The sequence below is a fragment of the Monoraphidium neglectum genome (assembly GCF_000611645.1).
Source record: "Monoraphidium neglectum strain SAG 48.87 unplaced genomic scaffold scaffold00452, whole genome shotgun sequence".
NCBI lineage: Eukaryota > Viridiplantae > Chlorophyta > Chlorophyceae > Sphaeropleales > Selenastraceae > Monoraphidium > Monoraphidium neglectum.
The window spans coordinates 1-26,666 of NW_014013176.1; the positions used below are offsets into that span (position 1 = coordinate 1).

General features: G+C 64.0%; 6 protein-coding genes across 6 annotated transcripts; 4 read left to right on the forward strand and 2 right to left on the reverse strand.

The window, feature by feature from the left end:
* Positions 1 to 872: 872 nt before the first annotated feature.
* Positions 873 to 1,268, forward strand: MNEG_3555 (hypothetical protein; the record flags this gene model as incomplete). Its single annotated transcript, XM_014047963.1, has 1 exon — positions 873 to 1,268. A coding segment is annotated over one exon (396 nt), but the record flags the coding sequence as incomplete, so codon positions are not given.
* A 1,415-nt stretch (positions 1,269 to 2,683) lies between these two features.
* MNEG_3556 (hypothetical protein) lies at positions 2,684 to 8,431 on the forward strand (the record flags this gene model as incomplete). Its single annotated transcript, XM_014047964.1, has 15 exons — positions 2,684 to 2,700; positions 2,787 to 2,956; positions 3,367 to 3,405; positions 3,603 to 3,663; positions 4,053 to 4,122; positions 4,824 to 4,890; positions 5,109 to 5,215; positions 5,419 to 5,536; positions 5,952 to 6,158; positions 6,451 to 6,577; positions 6,951 to 7,012; positions 7,256 to 7,335; positions 7,540 to 7,640; positions 7,859 to 7,952; positions 8,234 to 8,431. The coding sequence occupies 15 exons, from the start codon at positions 2,684 to 2,686 to the stop codon at positions 8,429 to 8,431; spliced, it is 1,518 nt and encodes a 505-aa protein (XP_013903418.1).
* Positions 8,432 to 9,588: 1,157 nt separating this feature from the next.
* On the forward strand, positions 9,589 to 18,807 carry MNEG_3557 (hypothetical protein; the record flags this gene model as incomplete). The annotated part of the gene is made up of 16 exons (XM_014047965.1): positions 9,589 to 9,733; positions 9,890 to 10,263; positions 10,553 to 10,753; positions 11,027 to 11,229; positions 11,391 to 11,759; positions 12,039 to 12,398; positions 12,576 to 12,731; positions 12,977 to 13,853; positions 14,004 to 14,093; positions 14,394 to 14,507; positions 14,745 to 14,847; positions 15,848 to 16,106; positions 16,357 to 16,561; positions 16,823 to 17,002; positions 17,298 to 17,753; positions 18,196 to 18,807. The coding sequence occupies 16 exons, from the start codon at positions 9,589 to 9,591 to the stop codon at positions 18,805 to 18,807; spliced, it is 4,704 nt and encodes a 1,567-aa protein (XP_013903419.1).
* Positions 18,808 to 20,254: 1,447 nt separating this feature from the next.
* MNEG_3558 (hypothetical protein) lies at positions 20,255 to 21,130 on the reverse strand (the record flags this gene model as incomplete). The annotated part of the gene is made up of 2 exons (XM_014047966.1): positions 20,255 to 20,344; positions 20,672 to 21,130. The coding sequence occupies 2 exons, from the start codon at positions 21,128 to 21,130 to the stop codon at positions 20,255 to 20,257; spliced, it is 549 nt and encodes a 182-aa protein (XP_013903420.1).
* A 1,518-nt stretch (positions 21,131 to 22,648) lies between these two features.
* Positions 22,649 to 23,929, reverse strand: MNEG_3559 (hypothetical protein; the record flags this gene model as incomplete). Its single annotated transcript, XM_014047967.1, has 1 exon — positions 22,649 to 23,929. One exon carries the CDS (start codon positions 23,927 to 23,929, stop codon positions 22,649 to 22,651), a length of 1,281 nt encoding a protein of 426 aa, XP_013903421.1.
* A 1,323-nt stretch (positions 23,930 to 25,252) lies between these two features.
* On the forward strand, positions 25,253 to 26,541 carry MNEG_3560 (hypothetical protein; the record flags this gene model as incomplete). The annotated part of the gene is made up of 1 exon (XM_014047968.1): positions 25,253 to 26,541. A coding segment is annotated over one exon (1,289 nt), but the record flags the coding sequence as incomplete, so codon positions are not given.
* Between the last annotated feature and the right edge of the window lie 125 nt (positions 26,542 to 26,666).

Consider the following 26,666-nt stretch of genomic DNA (forward strand, 5'->3'; position numbering starts at 1 on the left):
GTCCTCCCTCCAGCTCGCGCCGCCGCCACTCCACCGCCCGTCGGCGGCCGCACCCCTCCGCCCCGCCGCACAAGCGCGCGCACCGACAGCCTCGCGGCCGCGCTCCGCGTGTCGCCGCGCGAGGCCGCGGCGATGCTCCGCACCTTCAGGCCGCTGGCCACATACAACGCAGACACCCTCAGCCAAAAAGCCGACACTCTCTGCTACCTCCTGAACGCCAGCCGGGGCCAAGTGTCTGCGCTCCTCGTGCGCGCGCCGCGCGTGCTGGGCGCGTCGGCGGCAGCGCTGAAAGACCGATTGGAGGCGATAGAGGCCGCGCTGGGCGTTGGGGCGTGCAAGGGCACGATCGAAGGCGCAGACGACGCCGTTATCAACAGCAGCGCCAGCGGCAACAGAAGTGACAGCAGCAGCAGCAACAGCAGTAGCAACATCCATGCGGACAGAAGAGAGGAGAGCAGCCGCAGTGGCGGCAGCGACGGCAGCAGTGGCAGCAGGAGGAGACAGGCCCTGTTCAGTAGCGCTGAGCCAGGGGAGGCTCGGGGCAGTCGCAGCAGTGCGTCAGAGTCGGCAGGCGTCGGGCAACGGGCAGACCTGCTGGCCCTGCTGCTGCAGCTCCCTTGGCTGCTGACGCTGTCGCCCGGGCAGCTGTATGCGCGCATTGAGACTCTCGTCAACGGCCTCGGTGCCCCGCGGCTGCAGGTGCGAGTCATCTGCAACCAGGCCGCAACCACCACGTGCTTTGTTATGGGTGCGCTGCAGATTCATCCCTTGCAATGGTCGAAAAGTTCAATCAACTCTCTTTTCACACCCGCTCAATGTTCACCCTGGGTTTGGTTCAAAAGGTTATCCAAGCCGTCCGTCGCTACCCCCAGCTGCTTCAGTCATCCAACCAGCTACCAGCCAAGCTCGCGGCTTTGGCGGCACTCCTGAATCTCAAAGGTGATGGCCCTGTCGAGATGGTTGACAACAGCAGCGGCAACAGTAGCAGCAGCAGCAGCAGCAGCAGCGCTGGGGCCAGCAGCGGCGGTGGGGGCGCCGCTGGCAAACTTGACAGTGGGCAGGCCTGCACGGCGCCCTCGCACATCGCGGCCGCGGCGTCGCTCGCCCTGCAGCACCCGCGGCTGCTATGCTTCTCACCCCGCGGCCTGAGCGCCAGGTTCACAGCGCTGCAGGCAGTCTCGGGGCTGCCTGCGGCAGCCGTCGCTGCTTCGGTGAGGGCACACCCTCAGATGCTGGTCGACGCAGCTGCGCCTGAGGGGGATAGCTAGCAAGCGCCTGAGCGCTGCTAGCGTTTGGGGGCCCACTTATTGGTGAACGGTGACCGCAGATCTGTGTGGTTTTTTTCGTGTTGCGATGCGTGAATGGCGCATCTTCTTCTGTGTCAGAAAGGCGCATGCAGCAGTGCTGATGTGTTCTGTTGAGAGACGATGTAATGTTGCGGTACTGGCCTCGCTTGCAAAAGCAAACCCTGGCACACATGCAGTACACTGAAGCAAAAAGATCTTGGGCTTGCAGGGCATACAATCATCTGGCTGGCCGTCAAGCTGCCTTGGTCATACAGATTGGTGCGCCCTTCACAGCAACGAATCACAATTACGCAAAAAACTGGCGCCCGCCTGGATCAGCAGTTGTACTGAGGACACATGTGCGGCCAACATCGCCAGCAGGACGGTGTGACCGTGTGCATGTCGCAGGAAGTGTGATCAGCCCCCATGTGAGTAGCAGCTGCAGCACAGCTGCTTTGCCGCATGCCAACGGAGTGTACTGCAGAGGTCTGCGGAGCCGTGCTGGTTGCGTTTGCGCACGTCTGCAACTCGTTGCAGCCAATTACGCACAATAACAGTATCACCGTTTTCATAAGCCTTGTTCAAGGGCCCCATCTGCTTGATTGCAGGTATGGCAACAAGACCACAGTGGGACCACCAAGTTTGATGGATGCAATGTCACAGTAGAACAGCTGGTCAGCTTGGATGGTGCATACATATCAACACGGGCAATTATCATGAAAGCCGGTAGCTGAAGTTTGAAAACAGAGCTCCCCAGTGCGATCTGAGTTACGTAGATCTATTCTAAACCGGTGACGGTGCTGTTTCTCTGTAATAGACAGCTGAGAGCGAAAGCATGGGTCGCGGTCCGGACGATGAGGGGCACATGGGCAACGCCGCAGCAGACTCGGCCCCGCCTGGCGACACCTGCCCGCCCGAGCCCGGGCGCCGCCGACGTGTGACCGCAGCCTGCGCCTGTATCCTCGGCAATGAGACTGCAGGTGGGCACCGCCTGTATCATATGCACCCGCGTCCTTGTTTCAAGTCAGGCACCCGTGCATCAACCCGCTCCCCACTCAGAATATCTACCTGCAACCTTGCAGAGCGGCTCGCGTACTATGGTATGCAGACCAATTTGTCCCTGTATGCCAAACAATACCTGGGATATCCTGCGGCCATTGCCACTTCAAAGCTGCAAGCGTGGAAGGCCACCGTTTACGTCACCCCCCTTTTGGGCGCCTTCCTGGCTGACGCATACATGGGCAGGCGCGCTGCCTACAGCAGCAGCTGCTTGCGGGGGCTTTGATGCCTGCCAGCCCAACCGTGGGCACACACATGCATGCATGAGAAAGTTCCCTCGATAAACATGCAGCTGCACCCATTGCCACCTTGCCCAATTCTAGGCATACGCGCAGCACATGCGGCGATTGCATTCGTGAGGCGTTCAGCCCCCATGCAATTAATTGCACACATAGCCTGTTTGATTGACGATGAATTTCCCATCCCCCCCTTGCAAATCAGGTTTTGGGTCATCCTGGTATTTTCTGTGATTTACCTGGCCGGCCTGGCCGGCATCACCGGCGTCAACGCGCAGCCCTCTATAAAGCCGCGCTTCATGGAGCCGCCCGCCAACGGGTCTTTTGAGCCGACGAGGTCCATGTTCTGGGGCTTCATGTACCTCATAGCCCTGGGTGGGTGATGTCATGGTCCCAAGGGGTTTGGTGGGGCTCAGGCTGGGGGTTCAGGGCTCGCAACGCGATCAAGGCGGTCATGCGCAGTGGGTGGTCAGGGGTTGGTGCAGCAAATGCTTGGGGTCGGCGTGGCCGAGGGGTCTGCAGTTGCTCTGAGGCCGGCGATGAGCTCACAGGTACAGGGTGTGATGAGTGGACGAGGAGGATAATGCACGGCGGGGAGGACAGCACAAATTTGGTCGGGCTCGGCGGTTGTACAGCACATGATTCGTAGGTGTTGCTCGGGGGCTTTGCATGATTGCGCATAGTCGTGTGTACAGGTGCAGCTGCACGCATGCGCATGCGAGTGCGTGTGTGCAGAAGAGGCCGTCTTCCCCTTTTCGTTCGTGCATCCTGCATCCGCACCACAGGCTCTGGCGGCATCAAGGCCTGCGTCGCCAGCTTTGGCGGTGAGCCGCGACAGGCACACGTCCTAGCAAGCGCCCACCGACGCTCTGCTGTGCTGCCCGCCACGATCTCGGCAGTCGCGAGGGCGGCCTCGGTTGCTGCAGGCGTTGGGAGGCTGCCTGCGCAGCACTCCCGCTCAAAGCACAGTAAAACAAGGCGTGCACGTGCTGCAATACCCCCCTGCGCCCTTGGTGTCCAGGCGACCAATTCCGCGAGGGCAGCGCCGTCGAGCGCGGCTGGCGCTCCTCTTTCTTCAACTGGTGCGCGCGTCTGTGTCACACACACACACACGCACGAGCACACGTGAGCGCGTTTCTGTGTCACACACACACACACACACACACACACACACACACACGCATGCACGTGTGAACGCACCTGCGCGTGCGTGCACACCCACGCACGCGCATGCGCACACACACATACACACGCACCCACACTGAAACGCACACACACAGGCACGAATTCACAAACACACACAAATACAAACAAAATCACCACTCACACACAGACAGGCAACCCTCGTAGTATACACGTTTCCGGTGGCAACAGGCCCCTTCCAGGACCCGTACATGTCGATCCACTTTGGTCGGCATGCTGCATCGCCTAATCTGCTGCGCCTTCCCATCCGATTGGCCTCGCACTGCAGGTTTTACTTTGCGATCAACGTCGGATCGCTGGTTGCGGCGCTGGTCGTCGTGCCCATGCAAGAGTCCAGGGTGAGGCGCGCCCCTTGCAGGGTGCAAACAGGGAGGGGTTGCAAGGCAGGGAGAGCAGCATGCCCCATGCATCTGCACTCTTGACACCGCTTGGCAACCTCATTTCAATAGCTTCAATGTGCAACACCATGCACCAGCCTGTGTTCTTGCCTCGCCGATCCCACATGCCCGTGCTGTGCCTCTCCCTTGACCTGCCGCTCCCACAAGTTTCCATGAGCCAATCCCCCTCACTTGGCGCCATCTCGCTCCTAAACACTCGCCTACACAACCGGTCAGGGCTACGCGATCGGATTTGCTATACCCACAGCCCTGATGGGGTGCGCCATTGTATTACTTATTACTGGTGCCCTCTTCAAAATGTGAGTCATGGGTTTGGTCCACTGCTTGTTTGCTTCAATGTTTTGGGTACTTATTTGCAGGCTTGCAAAAACCCTAGCACAACAACTCAGCCGCTGCCAGCCACCAGAGCCTTGTGGCGGCGCTCCACCAGCAGACACCCTGTGCTAACCAGTGGCAAGGGAGCCATCCATGTATCAGACTCCGCTACATATCCCCCTAGTCACACCAACCATCCTCAAGTCACCCCACCTTGCCCCGACCCACACGTCCCCCCTCACCCGGCGCCTGCTCTGGCCACCGCCCTCTCGCGCAGCTACACGTACGTGCCTCCAGAAGGCTCCCCGTTTTTCAGGATCCTCCAGGTGCTGCGCTGGGCGTTCGTCAACCGCCGACAGCCCATCCCCACCCACCCTGATGACGAGTGCTATGGTGCGCTCACATGCAGCCAGCGAGGCCGGCAGCCCGCGTTTGTTCTCAGTGGCACTGCATGCCCACTGGCCATTGCTGATGACTGCTGCACCGGCCTGTGCTCGCTACTGACCCCCAAGAGGCTCTTTGTCGAACGCCTCTTAGTGTACCAATTGCCGCACCCCCCCCCTCAATTGTGTTTCTGGAATAAATCGAGCCTGCGGCGCCCAACCCCTCAGAGCCGCTCGTTGGCGAGGTCAGCCAAAAATTCAAGATGGGCCACACCAACCGCATGCGCTACCTCGAGCGCGCCGCGCTGCCGCACGGGCAGTCGGGGGCTTACCAGGTGGGGGGTGCGCCGCCAGGTCCGCACGCCGGCAGTCAGGAAGCAAAACTCGTGTATATGTTGATGACGTGTGCAGCCGTCTTGAGCGCTGCGCATGGGCCGGGAAGCATCCTGCTGACTCAACCTCAACCGAGTCCTTCAGCAAGTTGAGCCATCTCCGTCCTTGTCATTGTCAGCCTCGACCTTCCTTTCTCGTGATCCAGGTCTCACTGTCCGAGGTGGAGGAGCTCAAGGCACTGGCAGGGCTGGCCCCCGTGTTCCTGTGCGTATGCATCTGGCAGATGTGCTATGATCCAATCTTTTCACTGCTGCCATACCCTGGTGAGTCGAAGCAATGGGTGCTCACCGCCTTATTCGCCAAGGCACCCCCTGGTGTATGTCTATCTGCAGACCCTCTCCTTTCAATGCAACCAAGGCATCTCTTGGCAATGCCTGCCTGCGTTCTTCACCACCCCGTCGTTCCATAATGCTTGCGAGCCGCTTTATATTTCCGGGCACGGCAATGACCACCCTAACCCTCGCCGCACATCATGGCAGAGCCAGAATCCCACTCCGGTGTCGCCTCAACATCACACAAATACACGCACACGTGCGTGCATGCGCGCACGCGCGCGCGCACATACACACACACACACACACACACACACACACACGCACACACACACCCCTTTTCAGACCGTCCGCGTGTAACCCATCCCACCTCAACGTATCTGTCATCACCCCTGCACCATCCCAGGTGATGTCATGGAGCGGTCCATCGGCACCAGCGGCCTGAAGCTACCCGCCGCCTCCATCTCATTCGCCAACACGTTTGGAGTTCTGATCTCGGTCCCGCTGTATGATCTGGTTTTGGTGCCCTTTGCCAAGAGGATTGGGCGCCCCATCAGCTACATGGCCAGGATTGGGGCGGGGTTTGTGGTCCTGATCATTGCGCTCCTAACAGGTGCATGGATGCAGGTCGGGGTGGGGCACGCATGTGTGTGATGGCATCGAAGCCTGTTGTTGGATGCCGCTGTTCCCGCTGTTGCTGCAAACCTTGTGAGCTTGTCGGGCTGGGACCTCTGGGGGATTTGCCGTGCCCCTGAACTTTGCACCGCTGAGAGTGGACCTTGTCTGGTGCTGTTGTACCCAGCTGATGATACGTATTTGAAAAATTCTGCACAACCGCGCAACGGCTTGCATCAACCCATATGCCACCCCTCCCCCTATATGCACCCCCACGCCCCTGAAACCAGCCGGATTCATTGAGCTGGCGCGCTACAGGATGGTGCGGCGCATGGGCCTGGCGGCAAAGTGGGAGGTAGCGGTGGCTGCTGACCCTGCCGTTGAGTACACAGACCCAGCCTTCACGGAGCCCATCAGGTGGGGTCTCATGGCTGGGATCTGTACGGCAGGGAACACCGCCTGCATGCGGAAACCACCTGCACGTCCGGCTGCGGATTGTGGAGGTGCTGCACTCAGCATGCATGCCATATGGCAATCAACGCAGAGCTGTGCGCAGTGACGAAGCGCAGGTCGGCAACGCTGGCAAAAAGTTTCTCTGCACTCATGCCAGAGAGCGTATTGCGTGCCGGCTGTCTTTGGCTTACGTGTGAATTTTGCAAGTTTTTACCGTTTTACGCACCACCTGTTGCTGTTCTCTCTGTCCTCACCCCACTACCCACCTCCGGCCCGACCCCGCGCCACCACGTGCCACCCAACATCTCGCGATCCTATCCCACCTGCCCCTCCTCAGCATTTGGTGGCAGACAATCCCCTACTTCCTAGTGGGGGCCGCCGAGACGCTGACCCTTGTTGGTGCGAGCACGCGCGGACCTGCTCACCCCACATGCAACCCAGAGTTGCTGTGTCAGCTCGCACTCCCTGCATGATCAGCACCCCCACGCCTCCATGCGTGCGTCCCCTTCCGTGTTATGCAGCTGCACATCACTGCCTCAACATGTGCGGCTCCAGTCTTGTGCAATTTGATTCAGTCAAAGGTGCTGAGGCTGCCATGTCGACGGCCCTGTCGCTCTGCTTCTCTTGTAAACCGAGTGCCAGGCGTCCTGGACCTCTTCTTCACCCAGGTGTCCGAGGGCATGCGCGCCCTCAGCACGGCCATCCAGCTGCTCACCACCGCGGTAAGCTGGCTCGGCCCACGCTGCTTGCGGCTCGCTTGGCAGCGTGCATGCCGCTCCGGTTGGCTTGACCAAGGGTGGGGTCAGGCTTGCAAGGAAGACCAGCCGGCCTATCGCTGTTCAATATATTGAACAAGGCAGTGCGTGCCAACTGGCTTCTGACTGACCACCCCAGCAATGCATTTGCGCACCAAATCCGTCACGCAGGTTGGCACCTACCTGGCGAGCGCCCTGAACATTGCAATTGCCGCCGGCACCCGCGCTGACCCCTGGGTGGCTGACAATCCCCTGTACGGCCATTATGACTGGTATGCAGAGGGTTGGGTGGGAGGATGCTTGTATGAGAGCGTTTGTTGTGGGTAAACGAGACGGCGCGGCTGAGCGCCGCCAGCAGCACCTAACCTGTTCAGAGTAGTATGCATTACCCAGCTTGCACATGGCATTGACAGCATTCAACCCCCTACCTAGCTGCTCACCACCCCGCGCACATGCAGCAATATACCAACAACGCATGCTGGGTATGCAGGTACTTCTTTGTAAATGCGGCCATCCTGGCCCTGGGATTGATTGCATTCGTCCTCGTGGCACGTTTCTACGAAGAGAAGGCCGTCATCCCGCACGTGAGTCATGGCCTGGCAGCGTGATGTCACCCTGCATGGCAATTCAAGTCAGATTACTAATCTGACGACCCCACCAATGGGGAGGGACCGCTGCCAACGCCAAACAGTCTGCAAGGCAGGGAAGGGGGATGGCATTTGACTGGCAAGGACGTCTCGGTGCCGGCACAGGCGGGCACTGGGCGATCTCGGCCGGTGCGCCTCAAGCCCTGATTCATGCCCTGTCAACCCTCAGCCTGGGCAGCTGATCCAGCACCTTTCTCTGCCCATTTGTGATCGCGCAGGACGACCTGCTAGAGGGAGGGGCCATCGAGATGGGCTGCGGCCCCTCCAGCAGCATCCAGCTGCCCGGCGGGCAGCTGCGCGCCCGCCACGGCCCCAAAGGCACCCCCGGGTCGCCGTCCAGCAGCAGCCCGCACGGTCTCGCGCCCGCGCGGTCGAGCGTGCAGGCGCTGCAGGTTCAGGCACTCGACCCATTATGATGTGACGTGTGCAGCAGTGGCGATCAGCAGAACGAACTCTGGTGTGGAGACAAGGTACGGCTGCTCAAGAACAGCGCCGCTGCTTATGTTTGTGGCCAAGAATATTGCTCGATGGCAGCTCCTGGCGCAAGACACATTTAGCAGACACAGCGTGTGGCATTATACCTGCAGCGAACCTCAACCAAAAGAGGCCCCAATGCCAACCTCCAGCAACTGCTTGTTGCATTGGTCGCTCATGCTGTGTGTCACAGCCGCCATGCATGGAGGCTGTGAGGGCATACTTGTGCTTGTTGTGTTCACAGGACGGTTCATTCAAACCCCACATGCACTTGCACATTATGTATCAGGCTGCCGGTAGCAAGGTCTGTACGCCCTGGCAAGCGCTGAATTTTTGCATGTCCCTTTGGGGCTTGGATCTGAGCACAGATTGCATTTGACAGCCTGATTATGGTGGCCCGACCTCGGCGTATGCATGTCGACCCGCTGATGCCATTGGCCCACATCTGCACAGATGCTAGCAAACCTTGTATATCTTGTATCATTCAGCATCGTAAATGGTGTCACCTGATAGACACGTGCCTGTGTTGTCACCTCCTTTGACAACGCCCGCCCTGGACTTGCAGTGTAAGCCAGCCTCACGACCATGCCATGCGGACGGGGGGCCGACGCCCATTGTGAGTGACCTTTTCTGCTATGCAACGTCCTGCGCACTGTGCTTTGCAACAAGCGACAGCCGCATGGGGCAGTCACCAGCGGCAGCTGCTGCTTAGCATGATCAGTCCAACTGCGGCCAGACAAGTCAAGCGGGACGTCATTGTCAGTGGTGCTCAACCTGGTGATACCATAACCTGGTGCCCATCACATGCAAGGCCGACACATCGGCTATAGGTTATTAAATTATCGTGCATTGCATACTGCCGCAGACACCGTGCGGCACTCTGCTGCAAGCCTCATCGCAGAATTCGGGCGGTGTGTTGCACGGTCCAGTCGGCCCCGGATCGCCGTGTATTGCTTCTCGAATTGTAGTTGGACTGTTTAAACAAGCCATCTCGAGCCGTGTGAGCCGTTGCGTGCCCGAGGCACACCCGCGTGCCGATTGATCGGGGCTTGCAATGGTACGCTGGCCAATGTAGGTATCATTGCAGCGTGTTACAATCATGCAGAAACAGCAGCAGCCGGCAGCACTGCCGCCGGACCCGGCGCTGCTGCAGGCGCATGCCGAAGCACGCGCCGCGTTGACGCCGCTCTTTGAGACGATCCAGCAGGAGCAGGCGCGGCGGCAGCGGCGCTGGAACGATGAGCGTAAGTCCCACCAGGGCTGCGGGGCGCCGCTGACCTGGGGCCGGACCGTGCGCGCCAACCGACCCGCCGGCATGGCCCCGCCCCGCTGCGTCAGCACAGTCAAACCACCCGTATTGCATACGCCACGCCGCGGCCGCCTGCGGCGCCCCTCTGCAGGCCCGATGCTCGAGTCGTACATAGCGGCCCTGTCCAGCACCCGCGAGATCATCACTGCCGAGCAGAAGCGCCTGGTCAAACAGATCTCGGAAGCCTCAGAGGCGCTCGCGCGGAAGGCCGCCGCGATCTCCGCCTCCGCGTCTGCCGCCGCCGCGGCCGCGTCCCCCGCCGCCCTGGGTGCGCCGCCCGCGGCCCCCGGGGCGGCGCTGGGCGCGAAGGACAGCCTGGGCCTGGCGGCACAGCTGGCAGAGCTGCAGACGAAAATGCGGGAGCTGGACTCGGAGGTCGAGGCTGTGCGGCCGCTGCTGGCGGCGGGGGCGGGCGGCAGGGCGGACGAGCGGGTGCTCCATGAGACCAAGCTCGTGGTACTGCAGGTGAGGGGCAGCCAGGAATGACTGTGCAAGGCTCGGTCATAGATCAGCCAATCGCCTTCTAGCGGTCGTCAGAGTGGCAGCGTGCTGAGCGCGTGTGTCAGGGGCCGCCTGGGGGGGGGGTGAGGGGCGCAGCTGCCCAGCACTGCAGCCTGCCGGACCTTTGCGGGCCCAAAGGGCAGGCTGCATACGAGTGCAGCAGCCAACACACGCACCCTTGCCCGTTCAGGCAGCCAGCGGCCGGCCTAGCAATGCCAAGCCACGCAAGGGCCCTGCTGCCTCGCGCGCGCAGGACACCAGGCGGCTTCTGCAGGAGGAGGCGGCGAACCTGCACGCAGAGCTGCAGCGGCGCGACGCGGCGGCGCGCTACTGCGCGGAGAGCGCGCGCGCCGAGGACCTGGTGTCGACCAGCGACCTGGGGCGGCTGCAGGAGCAGCTGGCGGCGACGGAGGCGAAGCTGGACCGTGCCAAGCAGGTCTGGGGGGCGGCGGGGGTGCGCGGCGCGGCAGGAGGCAGCGGCGAGGCGGCGCCGCAGCGGGGTTTGGCAGACTAGCAGGACGCAATCATCAGAAATGTGAGGCAGCTGGGGGGCCGCATAGTGGCAGGGGCTGGCATCCTTACTAAGGCAAGAGATTCTCTCGATCCAGCCGCATAACGAGCGCATGCGGTCCTCCCCCCTCACGCGCCTTCGCAACCCGCCCATGCATGACCGCCACCCTTCCACCTCCTGCAATCCCAACGCCGCACACGCGGCGATCCAAACCAGCTGTTCTACTTCCCCGAAACCGAGGGCTTCCGCTTCCGGGGCGGCGGCGGGGGCGTATTCTTTGCGGCTAAGGACCTGCACGTGGCAGAGATCAGCGCGGCCGTCAGCGTCAGCCTCACCAAGGCGGCCGGTGCGCGCGGCGGCGCGCCGGTGGCGAGGCTTTGCATCAGCCTGAGCGGCGCGTCCGGCGGGGAGCAGGCGAGGTGAGGGCTGGGCTCGGCGCTTCGGCTTGAGGGGGCGCTTTATAAACACACCGCTGGTGTCCACTTCTATGAATGAAAGTGCGCCCCTGACCGTGGGGCGTTCTTGTTGATCATGAGATCATACGTCCTGGCGTCAACCTCTCATCAACCAACTGGCACAGGCAGCCGCCCGGCGCCACCCGCGCCTCCGTCGGCGCCGCTGTTTCAGCGGCTGAGGCCGCGCGCGCCGCCGCGGCGGAGCGCGCCGACGCGGCGCAGCGGGACGCCTTCCGCGCGGCCCGGCAGGCGTCCAACGCGTCGTCAGCATCCGGGTTGTCTGCCGCGGCCGCGCCCTCTGGCAGCTCTCCTGCGTCCGGCGCGGCAGCGCTTCGGGGCGGCGGCGGTGGCGGCGGTTGGCATGATGACCTGTCGGGCATCAACGGCGGCGGCAAGGGGCGAGGGGTGGCGAAGTTCCTGGACAATCTGTCTACGAGGACGGAGCAGCTGAAGGGGCGGATTTCGGCCGCTGCGGCGGCGGGCGGCGCCCATGGGTGCGTGGGCAACCCATGGGAGGGTGTGCGGGCTGCATTCTGCGGCGTCACGGCACACGGCATGCGCGTCGCACGGTCTTCTGAGACACAGGGCACTCCATGATTTGAGCGCCTGCCCTCCATGCAGTTGCTTGCACCATGCGTGCACCCACACGGGATCCATGCATGTGCGCATGCGCGCACTCACGCATGCACAAAGCGCCATGCATGCGGTGCGCTCATGCTGGGATGCGCTCATGCGCCCCTGCCCATGCGACATGCCTCCATGCGACCACGCAGGGACGCTGCGGCGCTGGGTCACGAGGTGGCGGAACACATGCGCAGCGGCCTCAACAAGGTGGCAACCGCTTTCAAAGAGAAGGCGCGCGCGCTGCCCACGGGAGACGACGGCCCGGGCGGCTGGGCGGGAGGCGGCGACAGCGGCAGCGGCAGCAGCGCGAACGGCACGGCGCGCACCGGGAGCGGCGGCGGCGGCGGCCTGGGCGTGGGTGGCGCACCAGGCGCGGGAGCCGCTGGGGCCGGTGGCGGCGGGGGCTTGCCCGTGGCGTGGCGGCCGCCGCAGGGCGCTGCAGGCCAGCCGCACGGCCATTCGCCGGAGCGGCATCAGGGTGACACCTCGGCGGCCGAGATCAAGCAGAGGTGAGCAGAAACCGGCCGTGTGGTCTTCAGTCCATTGCAGCCACCCTATCCCCCCTACCCCGTCTCGCTTCTTCGCCCCAAGCGCCTGCCCTGTACCTCCTGACTCACCAGCGCCGAGCAGCGCCCCGCCCGCCAGCGTTCACGATTACCCTGCGCCGCCTTGACCTGCTGCCCCAGGCTCAGCAGCGGCGTGGAGAGCGCAAAGGCCAGGTTTGGGGGCCTGGGGCGCAACCTGCGGGACCGCCTGGATAAGATCGATGCCAAGGTCGCAGACTCCAAGGCGCTCGCGGAGGCCAAGAGCCGCCTGTCTGGCGGCGCCGCCAACTTCAAGCGGTGCGCGCTTTGCTGCGCATGCCTCGCACAGGCTGGACGCTCCACGCGGCGCGCCGCGGGGGATGCGGCTTTGGGGGGCGGTTTTGGATAGGCTTTCCCTGGATCCCTACTTTGTGGAGGGCCGCCACAAAGTATCCTCCATATCCTTCCTGCTCCCCCCCTCCCTCCTCCTGACCGCTTGTCTCCCGATTCCCTACCCCTAACCGCTCCCTGCCCCGCTCTGCCGCCTCCGCTGGCTGTTGCAGCCACCTCAACGCCGCCGTCGACCGCCTGAGCTCGGACAGCGGCCCCGCCTCACCGGGCTGGGGGGTGCCGGCCCAGGGGCCGCTGGCGGCCGGCCTGGCCGCGTCCCCTCCAGTGCACCCGCGGCCGGGCGCGCCTGCACACGCTGCGCCGGCGGTCGCAGGCGGGCTGTCGACGCCGGCGTCGCCGGCCGGGCCGCCTCACGCGGGGGCGCTTACCCAGCAGCTGCATCCTGGCGGCGCCCTGCCAGCCGCGGACGGCAGTGAATCGGGCCACCCTGATACAACCAGGTCTGGATTGCAGCCGGGGATTGGGCGGCAGCCGCAGAGCCAGCTGATTCAGGAGGGGGACACCAGTTCTTTGACCCCTGGTGGGGAGGAGGAGCAGCGGCGGGAGGTGCTCTTGCGGCATGCTGCTGGACGGCAGCAGCAGGAGCAGGAAGACGAGGAGAGGGGATACCAGCAGCAGCAGCAGCAGCAGCAGCAGGACGGGCGGGACGAGCAGGAGGAGGAGGAGGAGCAGACACAGGACAGTGAGCAGCCCAGCGAGCCTGGCGCCGCCTTCACGTACACAGACGGGGCCTCGGATGTTGCATCCCCTCACGCCCCTGCTCGGGGCGCGGCGATCGGCCCCCACGGCGCAGCCACATCAGTGGGCAACGCCTCAGGCGCCAGCGCTGGCGGCAGCCTCTTCTCCGCCGATGTAAGCCTCGCGGCCGCCGGCGCGGCTGCTGGGGGCGCCGCGGCGGGCCCGGGGCCCCCTGCCGGCGGCAGCGGCGTGCTTGGGCACGACGGCGGTCCGCGGGGCCCCGCGCGCCGGGGGCTGTACGTGACACTCCTGGGGGAGTCTGTCGAGGTCCTGGGGGAGAAGGGCACCAAGGTATGCTGTGCGGCGACACCCGTTGTGGCCGCCGCCCCGCTCGCCAGCCAGATAATAATTCATCCTAACATGAGATGTATAACACCCTGCCCAACAGATCTTGGGATCTTGAACATTTGACCCTGGGGTTTGGGACGTCGCTGTTTGCAGGTCCCGAACATCTCCATGCGCGAGATAGCCCTGGAGGTGGAGGCGGTGTTCAGCGCAACTTTTGAGTACGACGCACTCCTGGGCTGGCAGGTGAGCCTGAGTGTGGGCCGGTGCGCGCATGCGTGCCTGTTCCTGCATGCGTGATTGTGCGTGTGCATGCGTGCGTGCGCGCGCGTGTGTGTCTGTGTGTGTGCGTGTGTGTGCGTGTGTGTGCGTGTGTGTGCGTGTGCGTGTGTGTGTGTGTGTGTGTGTGTGTGTGTGTGTGTGTACCCCGCCGACGCGGCTCGCCCCCTGCCTCCGTCTTCACTTGCCACGACCGGCCACTGCTCCACGACCGCTCTCCCTCCCCCCAAAACCCCGGGCTTGCCCCTTGACCCGCAACCGCCCCAGGCCCCGGAGCGGCTGTCCTTTGAGGTGCTGAGCCTGGAGCGCCGCGTGGAGGGCTCCAACCTGCCGCTGCCCAAGACCCTCATAAAGAGCCTACTCAACATGGCCCTGCCCCCGGTGCGCCACTGCGCTCCGCAATCGCCGCTGACAAAGCGCACGCGCGGCAGCAGCTGCAACCCTCTGCGTCGTCTGGGCGCTGCTGGGCGCCGCTCGCAGCAATCCAGCACTCTGACGCCGCCCCTGCCCTCATGGTCTTAATCATTTTTTATCCCCGCGGCCCTCGACAGCGCCCGACCTGGCGGCCCCCTCTTCTCCCACCTTCCCCCTCACATCTCGCCCCCTGCTGTGCGCCAGGTGTTCACGCGCCTGCTCCTCAGCAGCCTGCCCCACGAGCTGGGGAAGTACGTTGTGGACAGCGGGGAGGGCGTCGGCCTCACAGGGGAGATACGCATAGCAGGTGGGGACGGCGAAGGAGGGGAGGCGGATGGGCGTTCACGTCTCCTCCCGCTGGGATGACTCCAACTGCTTTTGGGAGGTGCTGTGTGCGGCAGTGGGGAGCGGCGGTGGAGATTATTGGCTGCGTCTGTCACGGACCAGGAACGAGTGAGCACTCGTGCATATCACACTGTGGCAACAGACTGCACGCACGCGCCCCCACGCCGTCGCGCCCAGGGCCGTCCCTGAAGGCAATGGCCGCCGACTTGACAGTCGGCCCGGGAGACATCCCCAGGGGCCGCGCCGACGTGTCAGACTTTGTCAAGGCGAGTCGTGGGGGTCGGCCGCGTGCTGTGTGTGCGCGGTCTCTCCTGGGGCACCATTTCGAGGGGCGGCGATTGCCGCTGACATCAGTCATCAAGGGGTGCTGAGAGGCCTCAGCCATTAAATGACATGGTCTTTGGCGCCAAGGCCCCTCCAGGGCATGGAAACCGCCTGCTCACATCGCTTCATCCTCCCTCCTCCGCCTGTCTGCCAATACTCAGCATCTCCGCCCTGCCGTCACCAACCCATTCCCCCTCGACTTCCACGGCCCCTAAATCCACCCCGCGCCCCCTCAACTTCCAACCCCAGGAGCTGCGCGCGTCCCAGCACGCGCGCGCCATGCTGGGGCTTCACGATGACGCGGCCTGGCGTGCCCTGGCCGCGCTCCTCTCCCCCGGCCCCTGGTGTCTCTCCCCTGACCCGCGGCCGGGGCCGCTCACCGCGGCGGAGCTGTGCAGGCGAGCTGACCCATGGGCCGCGGCTGCGGCGGCGCGCAGCATTCTTGTCGATGGGTCGAGGGGGCTGCCGCTCGCGCGCGTGCTTTTGTGCACGCTACAATGACCTTCAACACACGCACACATATATACTATCAAACACATATGCGCACAATTTCAGATGCTTTCATATACACACACTCTTACTTTGCAGGTTCTTCTCAACTTACAGCGCCAGCGCCACCTGGCCCGACCTCCTCGCAGCCTGGCAGCCCGCCGTCGCCGCCGCCGCCGCTGCCCTCTCGTCCGCCGCCTCCCCCGGCCCCCCCCCGCCGCAGCCGGCCCAGCCGCCGGACTTTTCGGCCCTCATGCAGGGCGCCGTCGCGGCGCTCGCGCGCAAGCCGGTGCGGGTGTCTTTTGAGGTGTCCAAGGTTGAGGTGGGGGTGGAGGCCGGCGCGGCGCTGTCGGCGCTAAGGGACTACTTTGAGCGGCTGGCACGGGAGTTTGCAAAGAACGCCAAAGGGTGTGCGGGACGGGGCGTTGGGCGCGGCCTGATGGCGGTGATTTGCGATGAGTTGGGATGCTGAGGCGCGCGCACTCGCTGCAGGTGGTGGGAGGGGCAGGGCGAACGGCTGCAGGCTTGTTAGGCAGCCAAGACACAAGCCTGCCGAATCAGCTTGATTGCTGGGCAAGGATACCTGCCTCAGACACACACACTTGCACACACACACACACACGCACACGCACACACACACACATCCGCCCCGCCGCAGGGAGGACGCGCGCCTGCTGCTGCAGCGCCCTCTGGCCGCGCAGCTCGAGGGCCTCGACCTGTGGCACACCGGCCTGCAGGCGTCGCTGCGCAAGTTTGCGTCGCGCTTCGCGAGCGCGGGGTGCGCGATGGCGGCGGGCGCAGACCGGCGGCAGTTCAGGGTGGCGGTGGAGGGGCTGCATTACGAGGGGCCGGTCAGGCTGGAGGTGGGTGTGAGCCTGCGCGCACGCGGCGTGGGCGGCGTAGGGTGGCGGATGGGGTGCGGATGATGCATCGACCTGCTTGCCCACCTCGTTCTCACGCAGCAAAGTAGGGGCGTGAGATATGAATATCGAAACGAGAGTGCCCACCAACCACTCACATACACATGCACACGCAAACACACACACACACACACACACACACGTGCGCTTAAACATCTACACATTTCCCCAACCCAAACCCCAACAAACACCCAAACCGCACAGGTGCCGTTTGACGCGCTGATGTCACCAGATCACGCGTTCCTCTTCAGCATCAAGCTGCCCGACCCCCAGCACGCCGCCACCAACCTCGGCGCGCGCATACGATATGTGATGGATCAGCTGTCGGCGGCCGCGTTTGGGCTCGGCGCAACGGGGCAGGCCGCCGGTGACGAGGGCAGCCAGGTGAGGGGTCTTGAGCGGGCGCAGCGACGGGATCCATCACAGTTTCGACCGGGCTCGCCATCGGCTTCTGGGGAGAATCAGGGGCGGCTCGCGCCGCCGATGCGTGCGGTCGTGCCTCTGGCCCCATGTCAACCGGCGCTCCCTCCTGCACCCTCCGGCCGCCAGCCCCCCGTGGTTTCAGCCACTGCACATCGCACTCACAGTCTTGAGCCCTGCTTGCAAACACACAACTCCCTGCTAGCCCCCGAGAAGCAACCCGCCGCGCATCACGATTGGGCTGTGGCCCCTCCCCCAGGATGACCCGAGGCTGTCTGATCTGCTGCTAAGGGATGACCTGCCCCCGGAGCTGCAGCAGGGCCTCCACAAATGGAACAGCACGGGCAGCAGGGCAGCCTCCGCAGAGGGCGCCACAAGCAGCGGCAACGGCGGCGGCGACGGCGGCGGCGGCGGCAGCCCGGTGCGCCGCGTCGCGCTGATGCGCTCCGCGGGCGGGTCGGGGTCGGGGCCGCTGCCTCCTCATGGGTCCCCTCCGCGGCCCCAGCAGCTGCAGCACAAAGGGCACGGCAGCAGCGGCCTGGGGCGCAGCGTGAGCGTGGGCAGCAGCGACGCGGCGGCGGCGCGGGCTGCGGCGACGCCCGCGCAGCCGCTGCTTACGACGCCGACAGTCGGGCACGTTGCGCTGAGGCGGCTGTCGGTGGGGCTGAAACTGGATGAGAAGCGAGTGGCAGAGCTGCTGCGGGGCAATGTGCAGGTGGGGTGCATGACCTTCTATGTGGTGCAAGGGTACGTGCGTGGGTACCATGTGTGTGTGTGTGTGTGTGTGTGTGTGTGTGTGTGTGTGTGTGTGTGTGTGTGTGTGTGTGTGTGTGTGTGTGCATGTAGGTCGCGGGTGCCTCATGCTCCCTCTTCAACCAGAGGGCTTGGCTGTTGCATGGCAAGGCAGCTGCAGAGGGCACACTCGGTGCAAAGCTGTCACCAGACAGCCATAGACAGCCTTGAGGCACCAGTCACCTCCTGTGCGTCGCCGGCGTGACTGCGTTTGCACGGCCTGCACAGCCACTGGCCGCCGCAGCTCCCCTCCCAACCAGCCGTCCCGCCCCGCCCCTCCCCTCCCTAACCGGGCACCCGATCTCCTCGTGCCCCGCCCTCTCGCCTGACGCACCTGAACACGCCCCTGATCCAACCCCCTCCAGGCGGGCGACTCGGCCGTCGTGGGCGCCCTGCTGGGCTGCTTCGGGGATCTGTTCAGAGCGGAGTTTGCCCCCAGATGGCCGAGCGACGCCGAGCTTGCGGCCGCCGCTTCCGCCGCCGCGTCGCAGCAACAGCCAGCGCCGCCGCCGCCGCCGGTCCGCGGCGCCGTCACCGTCGCGAGCAACGACGTCACGCGCGCGCGGCTCGACCTGGAGTGCGCCGCGCTCGAGTCCGCGCTCGCGCCGCGCGCGGCGACGCGGCTGCTGCACGCGTTCTGCGTCGCGGTTGCTCACAAGTTCTGGGGCTCCACAGGAAAGCGGCTGGCGAAGCTGGAGGCGCTGTTCTTCCATTTGGAGCAGTACCTTGGAAAAGACGCTTTGGATCTTTCGGTCTCCTTATCTGCGCGCGCCGAAGCCGCGGAGGGGGACAAGCTGAAGCTGCAAGTGTCGGGCCTGCCCAGCGGCGGCGGCGGCGACGGCAGCAGGGGGCGGGAAGAGAAGGCGTCGGGCGGCGGAGGGGCGACGGCAGCGGCGGCGGCGGCGGTGCGCCTGGTCAACGACGTTGACCTGATGACTGTGCTGGACACTGTGCAGCTGCTCGCATCTGCCGGCTGAGGCGCGGCCCCGCACTCGGCTTGCGCGCCCTGATTATGCCGGTCAGCCGGTCGATGAGGGGCCAGTTGCTGCTGACGGTCCAACCTTGGTGGCGCCGCGGCCGCCCGCCCGCTCCCTCTGGTGATGACCGCCACGCTCCTGCACAATCAGGCCCGGCCGTGCCGGGCCACCGGTGGGAGTTTGGGCGCGCCGCGGCGGACGGGTTGGTTGGTGCGAAGATTCACTCTGCGGCTTTTGCTCTTTTGCTGCTTTGAGGGCTCCACAAGCGTTGCTGCGCCACGCCCGTGGGTGACGAGCGGAGGCAGACCCTTTCCCACCTCACTTGAAGCTCTTGACCTTGCAGCCCCTTGCTTTGTGGGCCCTGCACCAACCAAAGCATGACAACGACCGAGCTTCTTCCTTATTCTTGCGACTTGGTTGGGCTGCATGGCCGTCGAGGCGCCTGGTGCCCCCCTCTCAATGACCGTGCCAAGATGCACGCGTGCAGCAGGGCTGACCCGTAGTCTGTTGTCAGCTGCCTTGCACACGTCGTCATGATTACCATCTAAAAACTACTACTTATGAAAGCACTTGGCGGCTTTCCGGTGGCTCTATACACAGCCAAAACCTCGGATCCACCTGTTCAGTGCAGTAACTGTCCCTCATACCGCGCAGCCTGTCGGGAGCCCTGCACAAGGGCCCGGTCCACCATCCTCCCTGCGCTCGCCCAAGCGCTCGGGAGCCAATGGCAGCTGCAAGCTTGCGCGGTTGGAGGAGTCCACAAGTGCGTCGCCGCGCGTTTTGAGCGTGCAGCCGCGGGTGGGAACACACAGGGCTGTGCACCAGCCAGGGGTGGCTGCAGCATTGGTGACCGTGTTGTTTTGGGGCAACAAATATCAAGGGGTGAAGCATCTCGAAAGGGCAACAGAAACAAGCCTCCCGAAAATCCAGGAGCTGCCAAGTGGATGCAACCAATCAAGAGGATGCAGCTGCTCCTTGTCCGTTCAACACGCAGATGTTTGACAGCTATTGTCCAAGAAACGGGCATCAAGGGGCCCACTCAAAACTTGTGTACAGCAGGTTGGGGCGTGCGGCGCGCTGGCCGCGACGCCGCATGCGGCGCCAATGGCACCGGTGCCCACGTCGTGCGCTCTAGCCCCGTGCGGACTGTTGGTGTGCACGTGGGTGCCGGGCGGAGGGACGCCTGGGGTGCGCCGGACAGCCCAGGCAGGGACCCTGCTAGGCGGGGGTCAATTGAGGGCGTCGGCTGCACTGCTGGGATGCCGACAGCCGAAAACATCCTCCCCAGTTAACGCAGCTGCCTAACCGCGCGGCCCAGCACCTGCGTCGCTGCTGTAGGCCGGGCCAGGGGGCGGCTCAAGATGCCTTTGAGGCCCGGACGGCAGCGTGCGCTTCGGCTGCCTGGCCTTATTCACGCCAGGCTCCGCAGGGGGGTGCAGCGGCAGCGTCACAGGTGCAGCCAGAGCCTCTCGTAGGCCACATACATGACCAACTTTGCAACAAACTCCGCGCCGCCAAACGCGAACGCATCCTTCAGCTGCGGGAGGAGGGGGACGAGATGGAGGAAGGGGGCGGGGTTGGTTTCTGGGGTCAGGAGAGGAGAGTCATGGGCCACCCCGCAACATGCAGCAGGAGCCGGCCCAGCACGCACAGGCATGCGCCACTTCCAAATGGACTGATGCAAGCTCCGAGAGCCTGCTTCCCTCGCTGCTGGCTAACTGCAGCCGATCGCTGCGATGCCGGCCGCCCAGGCATGCGCACCAGCCAGGGCCGCAAGTCCCGCCAGGCGGCGCGACTGGAGCTCACAGGGTGCAACTAGCCCATGCACCCTTCCCCAGCCCATGCACACGCACGCGCTGCCCACCTCAATGGAATCGTGCAGGAGGATGAACGCCACGGCCACCGTCACGGTCGTCGAGAAGAGGCGCCAGATCACCCCCTTTATCACGCTGCGCACGACGCTGTCGTCCCTCGCACCCCTGCGGCTGCCGCTGGCTGCGCCCGCCGGCGCCGAGGCCGCTGCGGCGGCGCTGGGCGGGAGGGCCTCAACGTCCACGCTGACGTTAATGCCGCGCATGTAGCCTTGCTGGAAGCCGGCCTCGTAGGCGGCGCGCAGCTGCTGCTGAAGCTCAGGGGACAGCTGCTCACGGGCGCGAGCACGTGGCTCAGCAAGAGAGACGGTGGCCACTGCGGCAGCGCTTCCGCTGTTGCTGCTGCTGGTGTTGGTGAATGCTGTTGACGACCATATGGGTGCGACCGAAGTGGTCGTGTCTGTGATGGACGCGACGCGAAGCGGCGCGCCACGGGCTGACCAGCGGCGCATTGCTGCCCTCTGCACACTGACCGGCGCTGCCATGCGCCGGAGCGCTGCTCCATGTGCGTGCTGCAATACGGAATTCATTGCCATTTCAACCAATATCTGAAGTTTGCGAAAACGCGTGAGTCGCTCTACGCCACCAGATACTTGTGGAGTGGGCGCCGAGAAGCTCTGACAATGACCAGAGGAGACGAGAATCAACGCTTGTAATATAACGCGGTGTGTGTATTGAAAAGCGCTAATTTCGTGTTGGTATTCAACGCAGCAGTATGAGCTGCCAGCAATAGAACACATGGTCACATCCGCCGCCCCTGCTGCTCCCGCTGCCGAGCAGCGACCACTTGGCTCACTCTTCAAGCGGCGCCCACGCCCTAAACATGCCAGTGCGTGCCGCTGATGAAGGGTGGTATGTGACCACGTTGTTTTCATGTTGTAAAGTTGACAGCCGCCACCCGTGCCGTTTGTTGGTTTATAGGATACTGTCCAGGGAACGCAGGGCATGCAGAGTGCAGTCGTGCAGGCAACTGGCAAGGCGGTCCATATCATGCCCGCACCTACATCCGCCCTGCACAAGCTCAAAGTTCCTGCACGAAGCTTCTCGTTGGGTCAGCAAGTCCTCCTAGCGCCTCACAGGCGCCGCATGCGGGCTTGCGCAGGCAGCTGCCAAGCAAGTTTCTGGGCGGTCTGCTGTCACCATGTCACCAGGGCACCGATGTTGACGGCTGCCACCCTCGGAGGTGCCAGGTGCGCGAGATTGGATTGTGTATGTGAAAACAAGGCGTATGTCAGAAACTTACCTTTGTTTATATCCAGGACTCTAGTTTCCAGATTGCTCGGGAGGATGCCCCAACCCCACCAGGGGGGGCTGGGCGCCTGAATCAGTGCGTGCGCACTCTTCAGTGGTGGGTGGGTGTGGTATACCTCATCCCAAAGAACATGCTGAAACCCCTCACCCTTGCACCGCAGTCCATTGAGTATTCACACGCCCCTTGGTAAGGGCAGTGGCGCACTGGCTACCCACAAAGTAGCCGTGGCTGCACTCTTTGCGGGCATTGGTGAGCGCAGCTGCAACTCAAGGCGCGGGCCCCTTCAAGGCCAACGTTCTGCACAAGGCTGTCTGCCGCCCAATCCCGCAAAACAGCTATTCTGGTGTGGCACACCAATTGCAGGATGTGTCACAAAAAATGCAGCATGTACTATTGGTTGATACTGTGACATGGATCAGAATCCTGTCCAACTCCAAGTCGATGATATAAAGCACACATGTGCGCTGCGAGACTCACCACTGAGAAGTGGGGCCAAATTTTCACTCCTGCAGGGCAATTCACTGCCACCGCGTCAGTGTATCAAACCACACGTTTGCACACCTACCGCACGCATGTGCACCACCAAACAAATATTGCGATCCTGGTCAGCTCATGGGAAGAGGATCCAAACCCACTCGTCTGGGCACAAGCGCCTGCGCTGCGCAATGCTCATATCCCCGCTGGTGCGTCCCTTTGCAGTCGCCACCCCAAAACCGCTTCAGGGGTAATCTTCCGCCCACAGCAGTGCGTCCTCCCCCACCCTGGGCGCCCCTGCCGGCATGAACACCAGCGCGCCGCCGGCGCAGGGGCAGGCGATGTCGCCCGCCTCGTCATCAGCGGCGACCACCTGCCCCGCCGCGACGTGCGCGAAGGCCGGGGGTGGGGCGCCGCCGCCGCCGCTGCCGCTGCCGCTGCCGCCCCAGAGCCAGCGGAAGCCAGCCCGCACGATGACACCGCTGCGCGCCACAACGTGGCGGGGCGCGGCCGCCGCGCCGCTGCCGGGCTCGCCCGTGCGAGTCCCTCCAGCGGTCGCAAACGCCCTTAGGCACGCCTCTGCGACCTCCACTGAGGCCGGGTCCTGGTGGGAGCCGCACTCCACGCACGACGCGCGGACCGCAGCGCCGGCGGCCGCCGCGGCCGCGGCCGCCCACTCGATCGCGAGGCCTTGGCCGGCGCCAGTGTAGTCGCGGACGACGTAGGCCACAGGCAGCGACAGCGCCAGCTCCGCCTCTGGAGGGACGCCCTCCTGGGCCCCGCCTTGCTGCTGCTGCTGCTGCTGCTGCGCCTGGCCCTGCCCGTGCCCCTCTGCAGCCGCCGGCCCTGCTCCTGCCAAGCTGGGTGCCTTGGCCGCGCTGCTGCTGGCGGCCCCGCCGCCGCCGCTGCTGCGGGCAGCGCTCGCGGCGCCGCTGTCGCCTGGCACGTAAAAGGCGAACGGCGGCGTTGGAACAGACGTCGAGTGGATGTCCAGGACCGACCCCGCGGCCTCGATCAGCGGCGCCAGCTGCGCCGCGCGCGCCGCCTCATACGGCGCCGGGCCGCCGTCGCTGCGGTTGCTGCCGCCGCCGGCGCCGGCGGCCGCGTGCCCGACGCCGTCCCCACACCTGGCGGTGCCGCCGCTGCCGCCGCTGGAGCCATTTGCAATCACATCCTCCTTGAAGCACCGATTCAAGTTCAAGTCGAGGAACCTTACCCCTGCTGCGAGTGCTTTAGGATTCCCAACCACCAGCCGCAGCTCGTCAAAGGGGCAGCTTGGGTCTGCGGCCGCTGCGGCGAAGAAGCCGGCAGCGAGGAGTCGGTTGGCGGCGACCACGCCGCACGGCTCGTCGCCGTGAACGGCGAGGAGCGCCAGGAAGCGGCGCTCGCGTAGCGGCGGCTCGTTGATGGCGCCGGCGCCAATGCCTGGGCGATGTATGACGACCCCTGGGCGGTCGGGGCCGAGCAGCAGCGGCGCCGGCGCCGCACTGTCGCTGGCACCTTCAATGCGCGCGGCCGGCGACATGCTGCTGTGCACACCCCCGTCACTGCCCGTGTATGCTGGGGTCGTGAAACTTCGGACAGTGATTTTACTTCAGCTCAGTGCCGTACGTTACTCACGAAGATGCTCGGATAACAGTAGAAAACGAAGATCCTGCTGCAAAATACGGTACACCTGGCTGAAGCCTTTGGTTACGCTCTTAAATCAATAAATTCTCAAAACAGATGGTGATGTTGAGATACAGCAGCTGGCATGGCTGCGGCCACAAGCGCCTGCGGCGTTTCTCACACATTTACCACATGATACAATGCGATCACAGACTGTGCAGCCAGCCAACCCAGCCCAAGCGGGCGGCTGGCAGGGGAAAATGAGTGCATCTGTGAAGCATGGGCATGCAGACACACAGTTGTCTGAGAGGGCTGCCCATACGCAAATCGCGCTCAGCTGGACTGGGTGGTCACAGGCACGGACTGCTCAGCTGGACTGGATCAAGCCGCTTGGATGCTGACATCAACGACAAAGCGGCCAGACGTAGAAGCTTCTTGTACAGGTGTGGGTCTTTCGTATCATCGCCTGTCGTGATTTGCGATCAAGTGGGAGCCGTTGGGAACATTCCTATCTGCAGGCTACGGGCGGGTAAAAGATCCAATCCTGCAAGGGGTGCTTGATACAAAACGTGCTGTCAAAGCACATCAAATATGATTCGACACGACCTGATATGTGACAAGCAGTCACATGGGTATGTCGTTTATCACAGCCCCAGGCCCGCAAGGACCATGTGCACACGTGTCAGCCTGACACGCGCTGAGCACCAGGTGCTAGTAACGCCCTCGAGTACAGTATGCCTGGGCTGACAAATCCCAATTGCCAGCCGACGTGTGTGTGTTGAAGAAGCCAGAGAATTTGAGTACCGTGTGCAGATGGTTTCCTGCATGGGGCGGGGTGTGTCTGTGTGCGAGCACGGGACAGGTGTTGTGGCGGCTGTCTGGCGGTTGGCCGTTGGCCAATTCGGTGGTCGAGCCGATGATGCGTTGATCTGTGCACCCCATCATGCCCGTATCTTTGTGTGATGCATTTTTGCGTCGTGTATGCATGTGTCCACACATGTATATATGCCCTTGCGGTAGTTATCTGCCTTGCGAGTATGTCTCGGAGTTGTTCGGACCTGCACTCGGTCTGATCCAAGGACGCGCGCGCATTCACAAATAGGCATCTGCGCCTCACATATTATCTAGAGTGATCAAATTCGACAACTTATCATTGATCCCCCAGCGCGCACTTGTGGTTGGTTGGGCCGCCTCCGCCAGCGCTCCAGCAGAATCCGCTTCATCAGCAGTCCCCGTTTCAATGTCCCCTCTGCCAACATCAGGCGTGGTAGATTTTGAGAGTGCCTGGGCAGCTGCAGTGAGCGCTCGTAAGCATGCAGCCTCCGGCGCCGGCCCCGGCGGCCCCGTCTTGCCACCAACCGCCGCGGCCGCCCATGCCCCGGCTGCTTGCCCCTCCGGCGTCCTGCGCCCGCCCGCACGCTCCGTGTCCACCGCCTCTGATGAGGACCCTTTGATGCAGCTGTACGGAAGCTACCTCCGCCAGGGTAGTGCCACCTTCAGCCTCGCGTTCGTCCAGCCTATTGATGACGGGACTGACGGCCTTGAGGGCGGAGCCGCCGCGGCCACGGGCTCCGGCATTGGCGGAGGCCGCGGCCTGCTGCGGCGCGGCAGCTCGCTGATCGCTGTGGCAGCGGAGTTCGCCACCACTGGTGCAGACGGGCGCCCCGGGCTCGTTGCCGCTCAGATAGAATGCGTCAGCGTTGTCAGCGTCGCCCCCGCCGCCGCGTCTCCAGCATGGGGTGTGCCACCAGCTGCCCGCCTGGGGCCCGCCACGGCCGCGCCTCGCCAACCCGAGCCACAGCCACCGCCCATGTCCCTGCAGCAGCATCCGTGGCGACAGCAGTCGTTTGATCTGATCGCAGCTGCCATGCGGCTGCCGAGTGGTGACGTCATCTTTGACGAGGAGTTTGACGCCGCCACGCTGCTGCCTGAGGACGAGCCACGGCAGCTGCAGCAGCACCAGCCGCAGGATTCCCCAGCACTGAACAGCAGCGCTATCGGTCGGTGGCCTGACCAGCCGCCAGCTGAGTGTGCCACGCAGGCGCAGCTGCCGCCCTGGGCGGGGGCAGCGCGGGGCCCGGCAGATGGCCCGCACGCCCCTTTCAGCCGTGGCCAGATGCCGCCGCCGCCACCGGTCGCACTGGTGCAAGGAGCTGGCGGCCCCGCGTGGCACCGGCTCAGGCGCGCCAGCTTTGTCGGCGGGGTGCCACCGCCCTTCATGGCGCTGGCCCCGGGCCAGTTGCAGGGCAGCGGGGGCTCTTGTGCTGGCGGCGGTGGCGGCAGCCTCGGGGGGCCAGTGATCACCATCCCCCTGCACACGCGCCTCAGCAGCATGGGCAGCGCTGACAGCGCTCACGACGCCTTTGCGCCCGGCGGCGCCGGGGCGGGTGCGCACATGGGGACCCAACTGCTGCGCGGCAGCTCGTCCTTTGAGCAACTGCAGTATCACCATAGCCTGCAGCAGCAGTACGCGCTATACCATCAGCGTTCTATGCACTTTCAGCAGCAGCCAAGGCAGCAGCAACACCAGTGCCACCACGACCCTCATCACCACTTGCACCATGGCCACCAGCAGCAGCAGCACTGGCAGGAGCAGCTTCAGCATCACTTCCACCACAACCCTCAGCAGCAGCGGCAGCAGCAGCAGCAGCAGC